General features: G+C 34.1%; 2 protein-coding genes across 3 annotated transcripts in view; both read left to right on the forward strand.

Annotated features, from left to right (window-relative positions):
• LOC128987219 (plancitoxin-1-like) overlaps positions 1–5,396 on the forward strand; it is a 43,399-nt gene extending 38,003 nt beyond the window's left edge. For both annotated transcript variants that reach the window (XM_054407968.1, XM_054407969.1), the window contains exon 8: positions 5,069–5,396. In XM_054407968.1, the coding sequence (XP_054263943.1) occupies positions 5,069–5,173 (105 nt within the window). In that variant the 3' untranslated portion in view covers positions 5,174–5,396. The remainder of the gene's footprint in view (positions 1–5,068) is intronic.
• A 1,207-nt stretch (positions 5,397–6,603) lies between these two features.
• LOC128986560 (cell-death-related nuclease 7-like) lies at positions 6,604–19,894 on the forward strand. Its single transcript, XM_054406989.1, has 8 exons — positions 6,604–6,800; positions 7,847–8,021; positions 9,367–9,616; positions 11,078–11,191; positions 13,037–13,162; positions 16,998–17,103; positions 18,808–18,934; positions 19,763–19,894. The coding sequence occupies exons 1-8, from the start codon at positions 6,691–6,693 to the stop codon at positions 19,859–19,861; spliced, it is 1,107 nt and encodes a 368-aa protein (XP_054262964.1). The 5' UTR covers positions 6,604–6,690; the 3' UTR covers positions 19,862–19,894.
• Positions 19,895–22,086: the final 2,192 nt, after the last annotated feature.

Genomic DNA, 22,086 nt, shown 5'->3' on the forward strand with positions numbered 1-22,086 from the left:
TACTCGTACGGTTTCAGAATCACTCTTTAATTTGTCCTGCAGCTTATCCAACACCCTAGCCTCGTTAACAGTTAGGGGTTTGTTTTCGCGTTTAGTCGGTAGTAGCATTTGGTTTTTCGGCTTAGTAGAGAAAGTCGGGTGCACACTGAAAACGGTTCTCATCTCTTTTGCCTGTTCTTGTTGATTTATTTCGCCATCTGTTTTCCACTGATTTTGCAGTTTTTCAATTCTTCTTGCTGCCTCAGAATTCATTTCGTCGGGCCACTTTTTATCCACCATCTTTTGTTTTTTCATCAGTGTCTTTATAATGTCTTTATCGTCGGTTTTCCTCTTATTTTTCATATCTATAAATGTTTCGACTTTTCCAGTTTTATTTCACAAAAAAGGTTGAAAACAAAATTAAGTATAAACCATTAAAACCTTGTTAGTTTTACATTAAAAAACATCATGTCTTCATATGTATTATGATTTTAAAAAACGCTGCATACACACGGATTTCGAAAATATCACGTATATATAGCGTTTATTGTTGGGTCTGCAAGAAACGCCGCATACACACGGATTTCGAAAATATCACGTTTAACATAAAACACCCCCAGTAATATCGTTTGTCAATGTGTCTTTCAGGTTGCGCATATATTTGCCATTGTGCGGCTTTTTAGTCATATTTATAGACAAAAATCCAAACGGCTCGCTCCAGCATTTCTTACACATTGTTTCAAATTCGCCAATCGTCATATCGGCGCCCACAAAGTCGTCATAGATACGCTTCGTGTAGTGTTTGTTCTGCTTGAAAACACACAACAGGTTCACGTTGTTACGTATGACTTGCATATCAACATCAACCCTACCGTAACTCTGACTCAGATAGACGCACGACAAGTTCCTGTGTCTGCCCCTGATGAAATAGCTTTTTATAACATCTTGCTTTTCCATCAGACAGTCGTCGAACACAACAAGTGAGTTTTTCTTACACCCCTCCAAAGGGGGCAAATCTTCACAATTGCTAAAGAAATACACAATCTTCCTATTCAATGTCCGCTCTATATCCGTGTACTTTTGACGTAATTCCACGTATGCCGCTTGTTCAATCGATTTGCTAAATATATATAAATTCCGAAACAGCACGCCACTAGGGTTGTAAATCAGATTCAACAACAAGTTCGTCTTCCCACTACCTGAATTACCGTTAATTAAACAGCGAAGTGGCTGGGGTATGAGGTTTGTATCCGACGCCTCTTCGTGGTAACTAACAATATTCATCACTTATATAACCCCACTGTTGACGGTAACGGTAATTTTAAGATGTCTCCAATGTTTTGATTATTCGGTGTATTGGATATTCATAGCTTGATCGATTTTAATAAATGACGTTTTTGTTTTTGTTATATTTTTTACAAATGCTAACATATCAAAATTATCATCCACAGTTGCTGTATTTCTATTGCATTTTTCGATGCCCTCATCTGTTAGTTGTTTAAGTGCTTGATCAATTACCAACTCACCATCATGGATGTATTCGAATTCATAGCAGATTTCAAATTCTAAAGGCAGCACACACCTTTTAGCTTTCTTCAAACGTCTGTTTTGAACATCAATAAATCTGTATATTCTTTTATTAGAATCTGTGTTTATACTTTTAAATAAACAAAACACTTGTTGTGTCCTATTTTTCATTATTGTTTTATACATTAGTTTTTTTTCTAAATGTTCGATATCGCTTAGACTAGGAAAAAGTTCTTCAAACAACCAACTTCTAAATTCGTCCATTTTCTTACTAGCCCCCATCAAACAGCAAACACCCTGCTCGTTTATGTAAACAGTGTTGGGATGTTTTCGTATAGTGGATTGTGTGTCATGCCTTTTCAGTTCTGAGTAAGTTTTTTTTAATCGCCCAATAACATGTTCGTAAATACATTTTACCGGTCTCGCATAGCCCAGTATGGTTGCAATAGAATTTCCATCAACCTCGGTTTGTTAGCATGATCAAGTATAATTGAAATACTATGACCATTAAACTCAAACTCATTATTCGCTATGTCGATTTTAGGCATTATACTATATATACACGAGCACAAACAGTCCGTTTTTGTTAGAGAACAAACTTGTGTGAATGTGTTTTAATACATCATCTAAATGAATACCGGTACGCCAATTATAAACTAGGGCACCAGAGTTGAGATAGACTTATCTGTACAACTGATGACGCAGACCGGCCGTGCTTCTTATCTGGGTTCAACTCTCGGACTGGCCGCAGTTACGTTTTGTCTTCTATATATACCGTAGAACAGTGTACGCACAACGGCAGTGTAAACACCGCAGTGTACCGTAGAATGGTGTACACACAATGGCAGTGTGTGTGTGTAAGTGTTGTGTAACATTGTGTGACTAGCAAACTCAGTTGAGTGAAACCGAAAAACTCTCAACTGAGGAACCAAACAACTGTGTTGTAAGTATTCGAAAGTTTCAGTGTTTTAGGTGTCTGAAAGTTGAACTAGTTACACTGATATAAAACCAATATAAAGCATGCTGTTGAACTATCAGTTGCAATAGTGTCAGCAGAATGTACTGAGTGTGGTTTGAATATTGATCGTGAGTAAAAAAAATATTAAAATAGTAAACTTTCATTAAATATTTCATCATATACAATTTATTGCTGTAACTCCTAACTTCTTCAATTGTCGTTTGATAAATATTCTTCAGTAGTTTTTGCAAAACCTGTTTTTATAATCTTCTACTGTTCTCAATCTGTTGTAAACACTACATCGTGCATTTTTCTAGTACCACTAAGCGATTTTGTGCCCTTGTATACAACAAATACGGGTTTATCAGATCGCAAAAGTTTCTTTATATTGTCGGGTGTCAATCTTGTGTTCCAACTCTCCGGCAGTCGAATTCTCATATTGCCACATATAATTTGAATCTGATCACCATACTTGGAACTGACAATTTCTATATCCTCTACCAAATACTTTTTATCAATCTCCAAGTCAGCAACACTTATATAACGGCTTCTGTTAATTTTATCTAAGAAGTCCGAGAAGTCGATATCATTAGAGTTCTCCATGACTGTCTGCCTATATATATTCACATACTTTTACGACAAACAAAAAATTAGCAACATCTGTCGCCGAGTATTATAAACGGTTTTATAAAACCGAGGTCGCAATAAAAAAAAATAAACACGATTGCATCTTATGAATAAATTATACTCGTACAAAATCTAAATACACAATACTGTTCGAATCAGGATTGTGCAATAATGAACCATTTTGATCAAACAGTCCGATTTGAATTTGTTGAATTTGATTCAACCCGTCTTTTAATCGTACATAGTGCGGGTATTGAGGGGTTTCGGAAATCTTATAGCCATGTTGTGCTTTCGGAAAGAATTGGTACAATATCGACGATTCGTCATGTCTGTGATAATGTGTAGAATGGCTTGTATAACTGCTGTTTACAATATTACAGTGGATTTCGATAACATCCACAGGCCGCAAGTTTGGCGCAGTATCAGCTTTATAGTGATTAGATAACTCTGAATCTTTGTCCTCATTAAACCGCAACAAAAAGCGCATCGTGTTATCCATTTGAAACTTTAGTGGTGATTTTATAACAACACGATTACCTTCTTTAAGTATTTCGAACTGATTTATATCCACAGTAAAACTGGCTTTTTCCAAAAACCCTCGTATGTGCTTCTGTAGCGATTCCATTGTCCAATGTCCACTGTTAATCACCAGAGGTGTAAGTATGTTTTCAAAAGTCATACTAGCAGTTTGCACTAAATTATAAATGTTGTTTTCAGAATAAAAACCAATCAACGCTATCTGGTACTTTGAACTTTCACCCAAATGGATCGGGTGCTCCAAATGGATATTTAACAACGATGTATTTCCCGTCAGTTTTAAAATTGTCATATCTAATAAATATATAGTGCAAAGAAAAAATATATTCTTAATTGTTTTTGGGTAAACTGTCATATAAATCATTAATGCTTTCTCTTGCGTTTTCTTTTAGTGTTTTATAACGGGTTTCCAACTCTAGGATCGCCGATCAAAATGGCGAGGAAATTATAGGCGGATTCTATGAAAAAGAACTGCAGAAGACTGCTCTCTGAGTGTCCGGACTTTGAGGACCGTACCCCATTCTAGGACTGTACCCCGTTCTAGGACTGTACCCCGTTCTAGGGCTGTACCCTATTCTAGGGCTGTACACTGTTCTAGGGTGTACCCTGTTCTAGGGTGTACCCTGTTCTAGGGTGTACCCTGTTCTAGGGTGTACCCTGTTCTAGGGTGTACCCTATTTCAGGGCTCTCATCCTCATCCTGCGCTCGAACAGACCTTTACATAACTACTTATGATTCTGTTAATCTGTTTAGGCCTCAAGTACCTAGTTGAATTGTTTTTCTGGTAGTTGGAGAGGATGATGTTTTATCTATAGTATTTGAATATAGATTATTTAATTACCATTAGATTAGTAGGCTACTGTTATAATTGATTGTTATATAATCAATTAATCTTTCCCCTATAACTATTAAAAATTTGCTTAAATAAGTTAAAGAATATTGTAAAAAAAAATGCAATTATAATAATTATTATTATATGTTAAGCAGGTGTTCCCCACTGTATCTAGTATTACAACATCATCTGACTACATTTATTATAGATCCAAATTTTTACAATATTTGTCTTATATTCTGCTGCCATAACATTTATGTACTTTTAAATATATCAATTCGTTAAAATTTGTTTTAGAATGTTTTATACTTAAACCCAACGATGGCCCAACGATTCTTTCCTTTGTAGGGCCAACGAATACCAGTTTCTGTTGAGCCAACGTTGGCAAATCGTTAAAATTTCTGCCAACCATTTCCCAACCGCGCCGACCATTTCCCAACGTTGGGCCAACGATGTGTGCTACTTGGGAAATGTTTGATGAAAAATATACTTTTTATTAATAATGTTTGAGAAATTAAAATACTCCCTGTATAATATTTACCTGGTTTGTTTCACACAATGCTTATTTCAGCTTTCAGCAAAGACTATCTTAAAATTGAATGTTTCAGGACTCTCAAAAGAGGCGTGGCGGCGGAACTGTATGTATTAAGAATAAATCCTTGTGGAAAGCGTACCATACTACTGTTATCGACACAGATAGTTGTAGGAAATAATTAAAATAACTAATCACTCTTCTATTCATTTATTATTTTCATTGGTTTCATTATTTCTATTACCCTACAAAAATGTTTTGTAGTAGGCCTACAATAGAGTCTCAATTACCCGACCTAAACCAGCAGCGTCAAAGTTTGATAACAAGAGAAAAAAAAATATTTTGTGAAAATGCTACAAATCATTAAATTAGTACAGTTTTACCACAGTAAAATATTTTCAAGACCATGTTTGTTTATGTTTATGTCTCCCTATGAAACCGTTATTTTTTCCGATGTGAATCCATCATGGCAAAAAATAAAAAAAATATTCCTCAAAGTAAAAACCACTGGTTATTACAAATTGAAACAGTTGACAAAATAAGTTTATGTCGGCAAAATCCCAAAAAGATTGTAAACATTAATTTTGCATAGTAAACATTACTTTTGTGTAGGATAATTTTTTGCAGGTGATAAACAATTAAACATATACAGGGTGGTAAAAAAGTCCCAGGACAGTTAAATATTTTTAAAAATAATGTAGATAGAGCTACAATACTTGGTACAAAGTTACAGGGCATAAGACTCTATTTTAACACATATTCAGTGATCCAATAACTCTTCAGGGGGACGGCCCACAAGGAAATGGAAGAAAATCTTATATAGAAGCATAGATCGATATGCACATCGAATTAAAGGTCTTTTTAGTAGAATACAATGCCGCAAACCACACTTTAAAAGGTTGATCCTGCGCAAAATGACAGTTGTTCAAAGATTCATTTAACTTTCATTGCCATTAACGGCTGAGGAGCCGTTAATGCTCCTCAGGGGGCACAGCCCTAGGAATCGGAAGGAAATTGTTAACGTAAGCATAGGTCGATATGCACATCAAATTTAAGGTCTTCACTAGTAGATTACGATGCCGTAAATTAAAGCTCAAAAGAATGTCTGAGTAAAAAATGGCAGTCGTTCAAAGATTCAAAATGGTGGATTCAAGAAATCTTTGAACATCTGCCATTTTGCGCATGATCAACCTTTTGAAGTGCGGTTTGCGGCATTGTATTCTACTAAAAAAGACCTTTAATTTGATGTGCATATTGACCTATGCTTGTATTTAAGATTTTCTTCCGACTCCTTGTGGGCCGTCCCCCTGAAGAGTTATTGGATCACTGAACATGTGTTAAAATAGAGTTTTATGCCCTGTAACTTTGTACCAAGTATTGTAGCTCTATCTACATTGTTTTTTAAAATATTTAACTGTCCTGGGACTTTTTTACCACTCTGTATATTAAAAACAGGTCATTTCACAGTAGAGTAGCTACAAATTTTTACTTACAATATATTTTAAATGCGATGAAATTTTACATTTCAGCTCACTTTGAGTAAATAAGCGATTACCATTACTCATGTCACCATATGTTGTACCTTACAGTTGTTTTTAATTGGCCTATCAATCAACTAAATTCACCATTTTATACTTTGCATGTTGGATTGTTCGAGTTAGTAAAAATGTTGTAAAACTCTATGTTTGTGTTTTAAAGATGCGTTTTTGTAAGTTTGCTACAATTTTAGTATTTTCTTCATTAGTTGTGCTAGCCTTTTCTCAAGATGAATTTGGATGTCGTGATGAAAGAAACGATGTAGTCGACTGGTAAGTAAAGTATATACAGTGAGAATTTCTCAAAATCGTGATTGTTTGATTAATGTAATTTTTAAAGGAGGCTCTCAGGGTGGGCATAATTTTGCCTGGCCTGTGCAGCTAAAAATCACGATTTACGAGCTATGTTTGTTATTCGATCTTTTTTAAGCTTGGTGTGTTTCATAGGAAATTCTAAATGATAAATAATACAGTTCTTGAAATTTTATCCTAAAATCTGCTATTTTATTTATGTACCTAATTTATGTTAAAAAAAATTAAATTGCTGCTATAAAAAAATCTTTGATTCATTATTGCAAATAGTTTATTGCTACTTCAAATTACATAAAATTTTTTATAAAGATAGCTTCAATTGTTTAAAAAATAGAAACTTTATATAAAATAATTGCAGATAACTTGCTAACAAGGTGTTTTTTTTGGAAAAACAAATTTTATTCTTGATCTCCATTTTGTTTTCACCCATGAAACCTATTCTTGAATTGTTTGTAGGGCCTACTTACTTACTGGACACCCTGTGTATAATTTTTATGCTATTCCCCCAGGTAAAAATAAAAGCTGTATTTTTTAAAATCAATTACTTGAATCTTGAATCTATTGTAGCTTGATGCCTTCTTGTCAATACAATGTACCTTCTTGACATATCAATTGACACAATCGCAATAGATCAAATAATTATTATTTCAATTATTGAATAACTACTTAACAGCTGCTTGTTTGTATTAGCAGAATTTAAAACAAGTCGGAGGTCGTTTGAAGACGTTATCTTTACATGAAAAGTATTTTCATTTAGTAACTTAGTTTGCTTGAATAAAAGTTCAATACGACGAAAATGAATAGTTCATTAAATGGGTAAAATGTGTCTTTTCAACCATCACTCATTTTCCAACCTCGGCTTTGCCTCAATCGGGTAAAACTTGTAAAACTTGCTCAGTAAAACTTGAGCTCGGGTTGAAAAGAGGCACTTTACGCCCTAGTGATGAAATATACTATAATATTTATTACTGAAAAAACTCAATACACTGGTAAATTTGTTTAAACAGGTTTTTGGTTTACAAATATCCAATTAGAACAATTCATACTAATGAGTTTGTCAGAGAAGGAAAGGGTCATGCCTACATAACCTCTAACAGAATTTCAAATGTTTGGACACATTCTGGAAGGTCAATTGAAGATGAAAATAACATTCTTGGAAATACCTTGTCTCCATTATATAAGGTAATACAATTTGTTGTGAAATTCTGATATACTTATACTCTAATTCTAGATATAATGATAATGTAATTGTATAGTACTGGTATTTTAGATTAAACATTTTACTATGTATAGAACTAGACATTCCATTGCCATACTGAAGTAGACATCCCATCTGTTGGACCAACTGTTATAAATTGTGTTGTATCCAAGAAAATCATATTTGAGAGAGCTGATTACAGATTGTGCTAGTGTCTAAAATTGTACATTCTACTTTTTTTTTACTAAGATAGTTGATGTGGTATAAAAGATGCTAAGGCTTACTTAACTATAAGTCATCAGTCTGGCTTGGTTAAAATTCTCAAGCTACAAAAATCAGTAATTTACATCAGTTCAATCTATCAGTGTCTCATTAAAACTACTTCAACTTTGATAAAAAACTGGCGATATTTTTAACTTGGGGATGGAATGTGTGGTTCTATGAATAGTCAAAGGTTGTAGCAAGTTTTAAGTACAAGTGAAGTACAATTGACCAGGGTGCGCAGATTCAAATTACAAATTTTTTGTATATTCAAACCCAAACTGAAAGGACAACTTTGTTGTATTCATAATCCTTTATGTCACAAACTATTGCCCACACAACAAATAAAGGAGAAAATAGAATTATAGTAAATAAACTAGCTGGCCCGACAGACGTCGTCCTGTCCTTATGTGGTTCTATGTCAAATGCTCGTTCATTTTCAAGATGAGCTCGTTCCTATGGCTCAATCACGTCCTGGTTGAAGTTCGTTCGCTACGCTCACTCACCTTTGGGTTGTCACCCTTTGGTTGCAAATTAGCTGTTGCTGCTGTCATAAATTAAAAAAAATAATAGTGCTGCACCCTGTTGGTAAACCTAATACTTTTTAATGCTATTGAACATCACAGAATCAAATTGTTTAGTTGAACCAGCTGTTAAGATTCTTTAATTCCATTTAAATATGAGTACTCATTAGGTTAACATGGAAAACCCCAGAGCCACTGGGGTGGAGCCCTTTTGACGGATCTGCACCAAACTTCACACAAACCATCCTTGAATAATGCTTAATAATGCCCGAAAGTTTCATTACAATCTGTCGAGCGGTTTTGGAGTCCATAAAGGACAAACAAACATACAAACAAACATACATTGGATTATATATATATATGTAGATTAATGAAAACCCCCTAAAGGGTTGATATTATTTTTATGTTATTTAATTATTCAATCAAAGGAGAAAACATCCTTGCAATTAGATGATACTATCACTATAGTATTATGTGTTATCACTAAAGCTGCTAATTTGCAGCAGAATATTATATTCTTTTTAGTTTATTGATCAATTTGTAGGAGGAACAAAGGAAGAACCTGTTGTACTTTATGTACAATGACCAAACCCCCACTCACACTTACCAAGGGGGAGGACACGCAAAGGGAGTTATGGCCGGTGACAAAAAAGGAGGATTCTGGATGGTCCACAGTGTTCCTAACTTTGTGGCCAGTGCCACGACCAACAAATATACCTACCCTAGTACAGAGCTGCAGTTTGGACAGATCTTCTTGTGCTTATCACTCAAACCTAAAAATCTGGAGACGGCAGGTGAGACAGATTGTGATTGTGACGTGAAAATACAAATGATAAATACCATGTAGAGTTTTATAACTATCCGACCAAACCTGGTCGACTTAGGGGTGAATAAAAAAATCACGAAAAAATCATGAATGAAAAAATAGTATATTTTATCACTAGGGCTTAAAGTGACTCTTTTCCACCCGAGCTCAAATTTTAGGACAAAGGCTAAGCCGAAGTAGAAAACGAGTGAGGGTTGATAAGACACTTTTTCCCCGTGTGATGAACAATATTTTTTGTCTTATTGCAAGAGTATTTAATAAACTAAACTAGAAAACAAAAATAATTTTTTGTCATACTTATACTTTATACTTTTTATCCTTTTGGATTAAGTGGTGACCATACAAATTTAGGTATTTTAAGCTAAGTATGAATGGAGATGAGTGTAGGATGAGTGGCGCAATCTTCTGGTCTTGTTAGTGACTAAGGCCGACATATTCCTTAGACACAGTTCTGCGGATAGTACTCACTCGTGCAGACCTTACTGCAGCAAAAACAGCCGTTTTTTATACATGTGTTGCGGGTCTTAAATAGCATTTTTACTCCCTAGACAAAATTTGATTGTATGTCAAACATCATCAATATTAATCAAATTTCTCTGCTGTGAAACCGATAAGCCTGTAAGTCCTGTTTTTATTGAAGCTGTTATGAATAATGATATTTATTAAAGAATAACAGAAAAAATCATTGTTATCGAAATTGTAAATCATATAAGTTGATTTATGACTAACATGTAAGGGTTAGTATAGGTATTTAGGTTAAGGGAGTGTTTTTTGTAAATGGTGGTGGCTGTTCAAATAAATAAAAATAAATAAATAAATAAAACTGTAAGCGGAGTTCATTAACTGTGTCATCTGTAGGATGCAGAAAAAATCAGAAAGTACTGTCAAGTGCACATTCCTAAAGCCTGAAATATGCTTTCAAGCAAAGACTGAATCAGCAAAAGCCATTTCAAGGTACTCGATCCTGCACAGGGAGAGTTGGATAACAAGGATCGTATAGCAAAGACTCTACTGTACATATTTTAATTTAATTCAAACCGTCAGTTTATAGAATTCAGAAATAATGTGCAATGAAACAAACTAGACAAATAGATGTTGTCATATTTATGGCTTATGACCATGAGAATGTTTAATTATTTAAATCACATTTACACAGCACATTTAGTCTTCTGAACCAAATGGAACCAAAAATTGTATTAACTATTAACATTAACAGATGTCCAACCCTTTAAACACATTTTCATACTGTTCATTACAAGACAGTAAACAAATAAGTATTAGATGGTAAGTGGTAGTTGATTGGGCAATCATCATCAGATTCAATTAGATGAATTATCAAACAAAGATGCCTTACTTTCAAATTTTCCAAAGTTGACTGTTTCACGTTTGTATTTTGTTACGGATGTACAAATGTATTTAATATTTTTAGGTAAATTGATGCGGATCAATAGAATTCAAATATATGAGAAGTCAATTCCAGCAGATCTCAAGGCCAAGTACCCAGAATTAGTTAAGACTGCAGAAGAAAACATGTCAGCTGAAGGTAAACCTGTTTCATATTTTTGCAAAATCGCCAGGTTCAACCACAGTAGCTTTGAAATGAAAGTGTCACATTTCTCAATATGTACTTAGTGGAGTCGTGGGGTCTAATGCAGTGGGAGCGATTGACCAACGGTAATAGGGTGAAAACCACCACCTGGAGGGTTTTGCATTATATCATGAACAATCATTACATTCATTAATTATCAATGTACACCATTAATAATCCCCCCTCACACTCCGTAATAACTCCTATGGTGAATTACAACACAAATTGTGTGAGGTGTTAACACATTTGACTGTATATTCATTTTATAGTGCTAGAACAAAGTTAGGATACTAAAATTCAATTAACTACAGGATCAAAACGAGCAAAGTCCTGGTGAGTCGGAGACTCAGTTGGTAGCGTCACAGACTTTGGGCCCAAGGCAGTAGTGTCGTGGGTTCGGATCCTGGTCACTGCCACTAAAATTTATCAGTACAGTTCACCTTCGTACTGTACCGGCTCACCCCTTGCTTTGCTGTATATGTTCCACGCACAGATCTGTAGTCTATGTGGACGGGCAAATGCAAGGTTAAAAGAGATCGCCAACCTCTTTTATAAAAAAATAAAATAAAATAAATAAATCTTATGTTACACTTTTGAAAAAGATAACAAATCAACTGATGTTGTAAAGTTTGTCTGTAAATTTTATCTTGACATCCGATTTTCCCATAATCAAATCTAATTTGTCTGTTTGTCGTATGTTTGTACTTAATGCCTTACCATACCAGTCATCCAATCGTGATGAAACGTGTGGAAGCTGTTCTATACACTCCTGAGAGGGTTTCTGTCCCATTACCATTCTTTTACTCCCTTGGGCCTTTGCCAAGGTGGCTATGTTATAATATTATATTTTTCATAGTGCTTTTAAGTTTTGAATAGGTAATGGAAAAGTTACTTAAATACATAATGTACCATGATCCAGCACTTAAAAAAATATTAAACACAATTCAAACTTATATTAACTAGCTGTTAACCACGGGCTTCGCCCCGTTTGACATCATAAGTATTAATAAAACTATTGATTGGTTAAGTTAACCTGAAATAAACAAAATACAGTAAAAGAAACAAATAATCACACCTGATTTTAATAAGGTAATAAATTGAAAGAATAACAAACAAATACAGCTGAGGTATTTTTAACATTAGGTATATGAAAAGTTCCCTTTAGAAAGGAATTACGACCTTAAAAGGCAATCTATGACATAATGGATAATTTTTCGTAAGGTTTCTCGTCATGACGAACATTTTAAGTATATGGTTTATGGGGGTGTGACTTGTAGTTTTCTCAAAAGTTCATGGGTACTTTTGGCTTTATATATAGATATGCTATATTTATTTTTGTACATAATCAAATGTTAAAAATTTAGTTATTTATTTGGTAATCTGATTCTGTAAGATTTTGATTCTGTTATGATGTGTAAAAACCTTACTAAAACTTGTTTACCATTACTATCTTAAACTGGTTATGATTTTTATAACATTAACACTTAAATATAGTTTTAACTTTAACGTACTAACTAATTCTCGTACCCCAACATACTTCAAAACTAATATTTGGTAGACGATAACTGATCCTAATAAATTTAATCGATGCACCAATACCAAACTAAAGGTACTACATTGTAAGTAATTAAGTACCTATATTTGTTCCTATGTTTATTCGTTTATTGCTCGGGTAGTGTTTTGTAAAAACTAAATGTTTTGTTCTCTATGGCTGGCTGTGCAAATATATCCTTACTATACATATTGTAGGTCAACTGATGCAATTCAATGAACACCACATAACTGATAGGTTGATTTTAGATTGTTCAACCCAAATGCCCCGAGGTTCGCCTAAGCCTACAAAGGAAAATTTCAAATTACCAGGAAATTTGCCTATTCGTGTCTTTGCCAAGCCGCCATGCCATACAATTCCTAAAGGTGATTTTGGTAAGTAAATGTGCAATTTTTCCTTTGGGATCATTAAATTAACACGTTCGCTGCGGGTGGGTCAGTACTGACCCACACTGCAGTGCATCCATCTGTTGCTCAGTGCGAGCCTAGCGTCGGTTGAAGGTGGACCAATACCACGTTAGCGTGTAGTGTGTGACTTGCTTTGTTCACCGTTGAGTTGGTTCTCGCGTCTCGCTCCCGCCAAGGTGGCTGGGTCGGTACTGACCCACGTTACTGTGAACGCCCCTCGCTGTGCTACTTTTGTGTGCTTTATGACGTCATATTTAATTTCAATCAACTTCAAAACTATTTTATTTTAATAATATTAATCTTTTACATCTTTCAGCTTTGTTGAATATTTAATTTTTTTTTACTCTGGTTCTTGATGGGTCAGCACTTACCTATGTATATGACGTCACATTATGAAGTCATAATCAATACTAATCACTTGATGGGTTAGCCTCTGGATCGAAAATTGCATTATAAAATGGTTTAAGTTACCTTTTGCGTCGAACGATCCTTGATGTTGTAAGTGATAACTACAGCTGTTTCATGCCGCACATCTTCAGGTTGTAGAGCGTCAAGATAAAATAGCTGTCATCCGTGGATGATTTTGTCAAAATAAATATTACACAAAAAACACGAATAAGAAAACATTTAAATACACAAATTTAACAATCTTGGCCAAGTGACAAACACGCGAGACAGGTGCCGGTGAATGTTGCGTCATGACTCTACAACCTGAAGATGTGCCCCAGGGGCATGAAACAGCTTTAGTTATCACTTACTACATCAAGGATCGTTCGACGCAAAAGGTAACTTAAACCATTTTATAATACTAACTAATCAATTGATATACTATTTTATGTTGATTATTTTATGATAATGACTACATATATCTTTAGAACATATATTTTTAGTGACATAAATAACGTATTCAGTGACATTTCCATTTTTTCTGACTCTGGCTCCTGATGGGTCAGTACTGACCCATTAGTATGACGTTACTTTTTGACGTCATATTCACTTCCGATCGTTTTATATGATGTTGTATTTCAAAAAGGACACAAAAAGGAATGTTATACAACATTAAAGTTTTTTAGCAATACGATTCAATTATTTAATTTCCTTGAGCACTGAACTTGTTAAAGATTTTAGATTTACCTTTTTTGTTGTTGCCTGAGTTCCTGTAGGTAAGGTGTTGGTGTCACCCTATGCAATTCACCACCTTGTGTGGCATCCTCAGAGATCTTCTTGTGAACTAATCTTTTTATTTAGATATTTACAAAAATATTTACATACACACAGTCACATTTATGATGGTCTAGGACAACGTGATGATGGCAGAGCCGTCAAGAGGGGGGGGGGGGGGGGCAAATGCCAAGAGCCCTGAAAATTCCAAGTAGGCTATTGTTTGGTAATAAAAAATTAATCATTTCAAAAGAATGGAAAGATATAGATATGACAGATGGCAAATAAACATAGAGTAATAACACTAGTTATGTATAAATAAATCAACAAATAATATAGTCCAGTAAAAATGTCAAAAAAATAGGGGGTTGCTATGCAAAAGGTCGGGTAGTTCTGATTTTTGGATATGTTGTTAGTGTTGGGTGTATCAAATAAAATCCAAGTTATCCACCTCGAGATACCACCGCGCGCCGCAGGGGGTGCCACTTGTTCATGAAATATCAAAAATCTGACCATTCCTGTGGGTTTTCACTCAATCTCACGAACAGTTGATTTTACTGAAATTATTACTTTATATAGTTAAACGAGGATAAATTTGTGACAGTTTAAGCCCAACAGCAAGTATGTAGCCTAGCATAAATAACGGTCAAAATACAGACCTTCAAAATAAATAAATTTTCCAAAGATGTATAGCAATTGTGGCTTTTTTCAATATTTCCACAATATAGTTGTTTGAAGCAAAGACCGTATTGGTTTAGAGAGTTTGCTAGTTTATTTGCTTTTAATAGAAAATAAATGAAAGTATGAATGAACATAGCCCACATAAAGCAAACCTGCAGAATAAGCGAATTTACATTTGCTTGATTTGATTTTCACAAAGCTATTAAATAACTTTTGGTTTAACTGGTACCTAGGTTTGCTGCTAGAGGGAGGGTAATATAGTATATCTTTTCATAAAACAATAATAGTATGATAAGAAACAAATAAATTTACACAACTTTATAAAAATGTATCTATAAATAAGGAAAAAAAAACAATAGATAAAAATATTCTCCATTATAATATCATGGGGGATTTTTTATTATAATTTTTTTTATTTTTCTCCGTAACCAATAATTGTAAAAAACATTTTTATGTACTAAATTATTTGTTTTTAAGCTCTACAAAATGGTTTAGTCATACAATTGTAAAATTGTATGTTTTGGGTGTCAAAAATGAAAAAAAAACTACTCTTACCGACAAAGTACCTATAAAGCAACCGTTCCCATGGCCTTATCATGCCGATCATGCTTCGCGAACTCGTTTTAATAAATAAATGTCCGTTTACATGTTTGTACCAAATTCCACTAAATCGGATGATTTTTGCTCGATTTATTACCGTGCTAACGGACATAAATAAATACAGGGTCTCCAAAAAAACTCACCTAGTTCAAAAATTCATTTATTTATTGTACTAGATACACATTACAACGACTGATACCATAGAGGTGGCTATGCTGATACATTAAATGAAAGGTAATAAAATAAAAGTTTTTTTAACACTATCACACCTCAATATGCGAACCATTTGTAGCCCTGCAGACATGCAAGCTATTTTTACTAATTTTTATCATTAATATTTTTATTTTATTATTCGTATTATAATTTATTACCAAAACTATGCTCAAGATCAAATAGGTGTACGCAACTTATTGCCAACGTACGAAACTAAAACTTTGAAGTATACTCTACACAGCACGAAAGGATTTTACTCATCTATTTGAACAAATAGTATTGTGAAGTATTTTTAAAACTAAGGAGTCTTTTTCGGACACCCGGTATGTATACTATATATTTATATATATTATAACAATTTGAACCAACAGTATTTTTGGCCTCTAGGAATACCAAAATTAAAAAGTAAGAAGGTCCCGGGTCTAGGTCTTACCATGAGATCTACGGTAATAGCGTATTCCCTATAAGGGAAATTTGCTAATAATCAGAACTTCATTTATATTGAATGGTGTGTGTTGAGGAAACCACTATGTAATCTTTTCATCAATTTCGTTGTCTCGAGCAATGCGAGAATGGTGTACGTCAACATGTTGCTCACTAGTCACTGACGTCATTTTTTATAATAATTCTCAACTTCCTACAGATTTGATGAGGACGGATCATCCCAAGCGCCCATCGAATTACAACATTTTGTCTGTTATCCCTCGTCCTCGAGTCAATCCACCAGAGCTTTTCATTGTCTTTATGAGGGCCTGTCCGATGGCCTAATCAGACCAAATTCCAGACCAGAACTTGTCTGAACGTCTTGTAGTGAAATTTTTGTGTTCTTTTCTTTATCAATCCTGTATTTCAATTCATATTCAGCATGTCCTGTACATATAGATGGGCGCACTTGGCATGGAAAAATGACCCGCTGCATGGAAGATCCGTAGAGTGATTGTAATTGGAAGATCTCATTTGCCTGATCTTTCAGCCTCAATAAACCGTTAACTATGTTAAACTGTTATATTTTGTTTTCATGTGAAAGTATTTAAAATTTGTTGTACTTGTTGAGTGTTTAACAGTGATGATTTAAATAGACGCTGTTTCATGTTTAAACTTTGTATTGTATTTTAAGTACTTACTAAAAGTTTCTTTAAATTTCCAGATATCTACAGTGATTTTGTAGTTCCGGATCTGAAAGTCAATATGCTGGTTCAAACGATGCCAATGGGAGAAACTCCCCAAGGTTCCAGCTGCGACGGAACATACAAGTAACTAAACGGTTACAAAGTGTAGATATTGTATAAGTATTTAATTGTATTTAACAAGTGCAGCTCTTCAAAATTAGCAATTAACAGTATTTGGAATACATTTCTAAATAACAAAAATGTACCTTTGAGTAAAAAATTCACTATTTATTTTTCAATTGTCAGATCAACTCTTTGTTATGGGTGTCAAATATGGGGTTTATGGGAAAGTGATTATGTAGATGGGACTCTTTGTTATTTTGTAAAGAAAATTTTAGGATTGGCAAAAAATACTCCAAACTATGCGTTGTATCTCGAAACTGGACTAGAAAAAGAGTACATTTATACACTCAGCATGCATGCTCGTTACATCATACATGCTCTGTCACTGCCGCGGAACCGTCTACCAAATAAATTAGCAAAGAAAAAAATAATCAGCGAAAATATTTATTGGAGCAGAGATTGGAAGGGTCTTGGAAGTAAACATGGAATTGAATTATCCTTTGATGTGAATTCCATTGAGGATACCCAGCGACACCTGTTATCAGTAGTAGAGGCAGTAAGGGGGGAGAGCAGGCGGGGGTTAGTCCAGGCGGCATTGGCCTCACGATACCACACAACTTATGCTTCACTGAATCTTGACCTTGGAGATAATGGATATCTATCAGATAACGTTCCTGATATTGTTAGACGATGGGTATTCAAAGTAAGGACAGAGACTATTTCCTTAAATTTTAAACCTTGGATGATAGACGCAAATTTTACATGTTCTTTATGTAATCTAAATGAGAATGAGGACACTTATCATTTTGTTGCTCGTTGTCCAATTTTAACCCAAATTAGAAATAAATGGCTATTGAAACCTGTTTTAACTCGCTCAGAGTTTATAGATTTTCTTAATGGTAAGGATTGGCGTTCGCTGGCAAATTTTCTTAAAGAGGCTTGGAAGTATAGGTGGGATTTGGTTTTAGAATTCAGTGTCTAGCAGCAAAACAATATAAATATTATGGCTTATTACAAATAGTTCACATTTTTTGTTGTATAAAATAAAATGTTGTCAACCCGGCAGACGGTCTTATGACCATTGCTGTAATGTACTGTTTTTAGTAATTTTTTTGTCGTTATGCAGAAGATTATGTTTAGTTGTAAGTTCATATGTATTTATGCAGTTTATTTTTGTGTTAATAAAGCACTTTTTCATTTCATTCCATTTCATATTGTATAAGTATAGAGTGTACGAGTGAATTGTTGAGCTTTACATGATGTTAAAATAGAAAGCCCCTTTGTAAGGAAGAAATATAAATTAATTATCTTGTAAACTATTTATGTGCTGTTAACTGTCTGTAACTCTTTTTTGGTAACTTAGTTACGGTACATCTACATTCCTTCTTACTTATTGTAAATCATAACACTGGTATTTCTCTATAAAAGGACTTCTTAGATTAGATTGCAGAGATTTCATCTCATATGTTATCTGTTTACACCCCCAAATGTCTTTCTTTTCTTTCTTAACTGTTTGCCATGCCAATTGTTCACTATTTGTCTTATAGTCAAATTGTAACCCAACAAAAAGAAAATTATTTTATTTCAATATTTTTTTAAGTTTAAAGTTAATGTTCTACATGATTAATGGTTTTATTGTACATTTATCCTAAAGAGCTATATCATTATCAACCTGATGGGAAGCAAGCCATTTGTTTACTAATATTGGGTTATTATGTTTTCTAGATTGGTGAATGTGAAGGAAACCAGAGTTGCTGGTGTGCAGATTCCTACTGAAGATGACAACTCCAAATGGGCTGTCTCAGATTCACAGGCAAAACCCTGGATTTGTATTGGTGACATAAACAGGGATGTAAGTAGAACCTGAGGAGGTGTCTGGTGTTAATTACTTCTTTTTTTATTTGAGATCTAATGTTTTGAAACTCAAATGTCTATTTGACAATAAGATTCAGCCCAGTGGCCTCTTTATTTTCTATTTTGTGTGTTTTTACGCCAGTAGCATTTTTAAAGTTTTGAATCCAAACCTTAATCTTGTTACTATCTCCTTTTTGTTAGATTAATTCATAGCCCAATGACAAATGGCATCTGGGTCTGGAAACAATCTCGCTTGAATTTGGACCAGCGACCTTCAGATTTGAAGGCGAGCACTATAACCATTTGGTTTCACAGACAATTTTATGTTTATGTTACCTACCTTTTCTGTTCTAAATATCTGTGGTTTACATGCATTCTAGCAAATACACGAGCAGCTTATCTTGATCTATGCAGATTCTAATCATCTGGGTATTTGTTAGCTGCCAAGTTTACTTATTCAAATAAAATTCCTGATTATATTTATCAATTAAAATTCATTTTTATAGCCCTTGGATTTTGTTTACATGACAAATAATGGCTAAACGTACCTTGTCAGAAAATCCTTGACACCTACCACATATCAAAGGATTCCCTTTCAAGCTACATTGCATTATTACATTATTTGTCATATTTATCGTTTAGCAATCATTTAGTCATTTTAAAGTTCATCAACTACAAAAGTCAATTGTCATAATATAAATTATTTATAGGCCTATAAGTATTGTGTGAAACATTAAAATAGCATTTGTTGTAGAATCTTTACCTAGTTTAGTTACACGAGTTTCTTAATTCAACATATCACAATACAAAACATGGAATGTTTCAGCCTTCTCTGAAGAGACGTGGCGGCGGGGCTGTGTGTGTTAAAAATAAACCCTTGTGGGAGGCATATCATAAAATTGTTATCGAGAGAGAAACTTGTTAAAAAAATTGAATTAACAGATCTCCATTGATTTATTGCTGTTGTTTCTATTACCTTGCAAAAATATTTTTCATTTCAGTCTCAATTGTCTGATGTAAACTAGTTTTAGTAAGGTCGTATGAGTTGAAAGGTCAGGTACCACCCGAGTACAGACCCCTTAGGTGTATTGCTAGCCAAATGGAAAATCTTATCATATACTATGTAGCAGTCATGTCTTGTAGATTGGACCCTCCAATCATCATCAGACCCAATATAGGTGAGTGACAAAAATCTCTTTACATAATTTAATGCCAAGATTGTCCGAGCAAGTATGTGGAACAAACAGGTTGTGTTTTCATTGCTCGTTACAAGGAACAGACCCGAAATACAATTAATAAAACAAAGTTCAGCGTTTGCGTGCATTGAACCGGCCTAAACCATAACATGAGTGAGATTGCTAGTGGTCTAGAGGGGCTACATATAATTATATGCAGTAAAAGTTAAGTGAATTAAACACAGATGAATTTTAAATCTACAAATTATACTATGACAGAACCGCCAGTAGTCATATCCTCAACGAAACATGCAGTTCTGGTGAAACTCTATTTTAAATGGGTTAATAAACCAAAGTATCCGGGCAACTGACCTTTGTCCTACTGATAACAAGGACACCAATGAGGAAGGAGTCACCCTGCAGTTTACTAACTGAAGCAGGACCATCTGTGTTGTGTGATGGGCCCTTCAGTATTTAATGTTTGTTTCTTATTAATTTATTTGCTCTCGTGTGGCAGTTATGTCAATGTTTTAGCTACCCCGACACTAACCTTGCTGCATTTACAGCAAAACATAATGTATAGGTCATTCAACTGATTTCTACAACAAATTGTATTACATGACAAGGTACCATCATATTAGTAACACGAATCATTGGTATCCCTTCTCTATTGGTTACCGGTACCGGAAGTTCTGAGCAAGAAGTTACTATGATTACAAATTTATTGTACATCGTGTGTTACTGGTATAGTGAATACCATTAAATTGTTGAACTTTAGAGTTTGAGAGTATGCACTTTTTTAGTATTATTTTAACTATTAAATGTCAATAACCAATTTTGATAATATAATAAAAGATATTTGCGAATTCACTTATGAACAACTTTATGAATTTTTGGTTTAAAGCATTTCAAGCCAGTAAAGTTTAAAGTTGCTGAAAGAGTCAAATTCTTTTCACTGAAGCAAGGTGTTGAATCTTTGTCCACCTTTGCAAGTAACTTAAAAGAATTAGCCAGCAGTTGTGATTTCCCTGGTGACTTTTATCAAGATGCTTTCATTACATCCTTCATAATGGGCATAAATGAAGATTCTATTAGAGCTAATTTACTTCAGAAAGATTATACAGATTTCAATACTGTACTTGAATTCGCTAGAACCTTAAGTTCAGTTTTTACCACTTCAGCAAAGAAAAATCTGATTTCATTTTCCGATTATGAGAGCGATGGAGAGGTTCTAATTACAAATTCAAACTATTTATGCTATTCTTGTGGTGGTAACCATTTTAGGAAACAATGTAGATTTAGAAATGCAATATGTAATAATTGTGATACAAAAGGTCACTTGGCAAAAGTTTGCAAAATTAAAAGTAGAACTGATTTTCAAAACAAAAAATAAATGGTGGACATGGAAAAGGAACGTACAACCGCCAAGTAAATTTCACTGAAAATGAAAAAGTAAGAGATTCTAGAACCGTTATCGACTCTAACATACTTGATTGTTCACCTAAGTTGACAAATGAAGCTATTTTTTCTCTTGGTCTTCAGTGTCATAATGTGAGTGTATTTTCTCCAATTTGGGTTTCTATCTGTATCAATAGTTTCCAGTACACAACAGTACACAAGTGTATCAACATTTCCAGTAATTAGGTAATGGGGGGAAAATAAAAAAAATAAATAGTTATTTGTGTAACTATAGTGTGCGAAGTGGCAATTTGGGCTCTAGCTACACAACATATTTTTCCTAGAGTCGCCTGACAAAGTGGGCTTCCTTGCACTGATTATACTCGTAGTACAGAATTGCTGCATCTTCTTACTTTTGCCTCATTCTTTTTACTTTTGCCGCACTCTTTTTTTGCCGAACTCCATTATTCCAACCAGACAACAAAAATCAGCGTGCAATAAGATGGCAACACTTAAAGATACTACTACTACAATCAGCTGGTTTCCATTTTGTTCAATGCTAGGGTTTAAACTAACT

The sequence above is a fragment of the Macrosteles quadrilineatus genome, unplaced genomic scaffold (assembly GCF_028750875.1).
Source record: "Macrosteles quadrilineatus isolate MER2022 unplaced genomic scaffold, UCM_ALF_1.0 Scaffold_2__2_contigs__length_208266976, whole genome shotgun sequence".
In the NCBI taxonomy this organism is placed as follows: Eukaryota; Metazoa; Arthropoda; class Insecta; order Hemiptera; family Cicadellidae; genus Macrosteles; species Macrosteles quadrilineatus.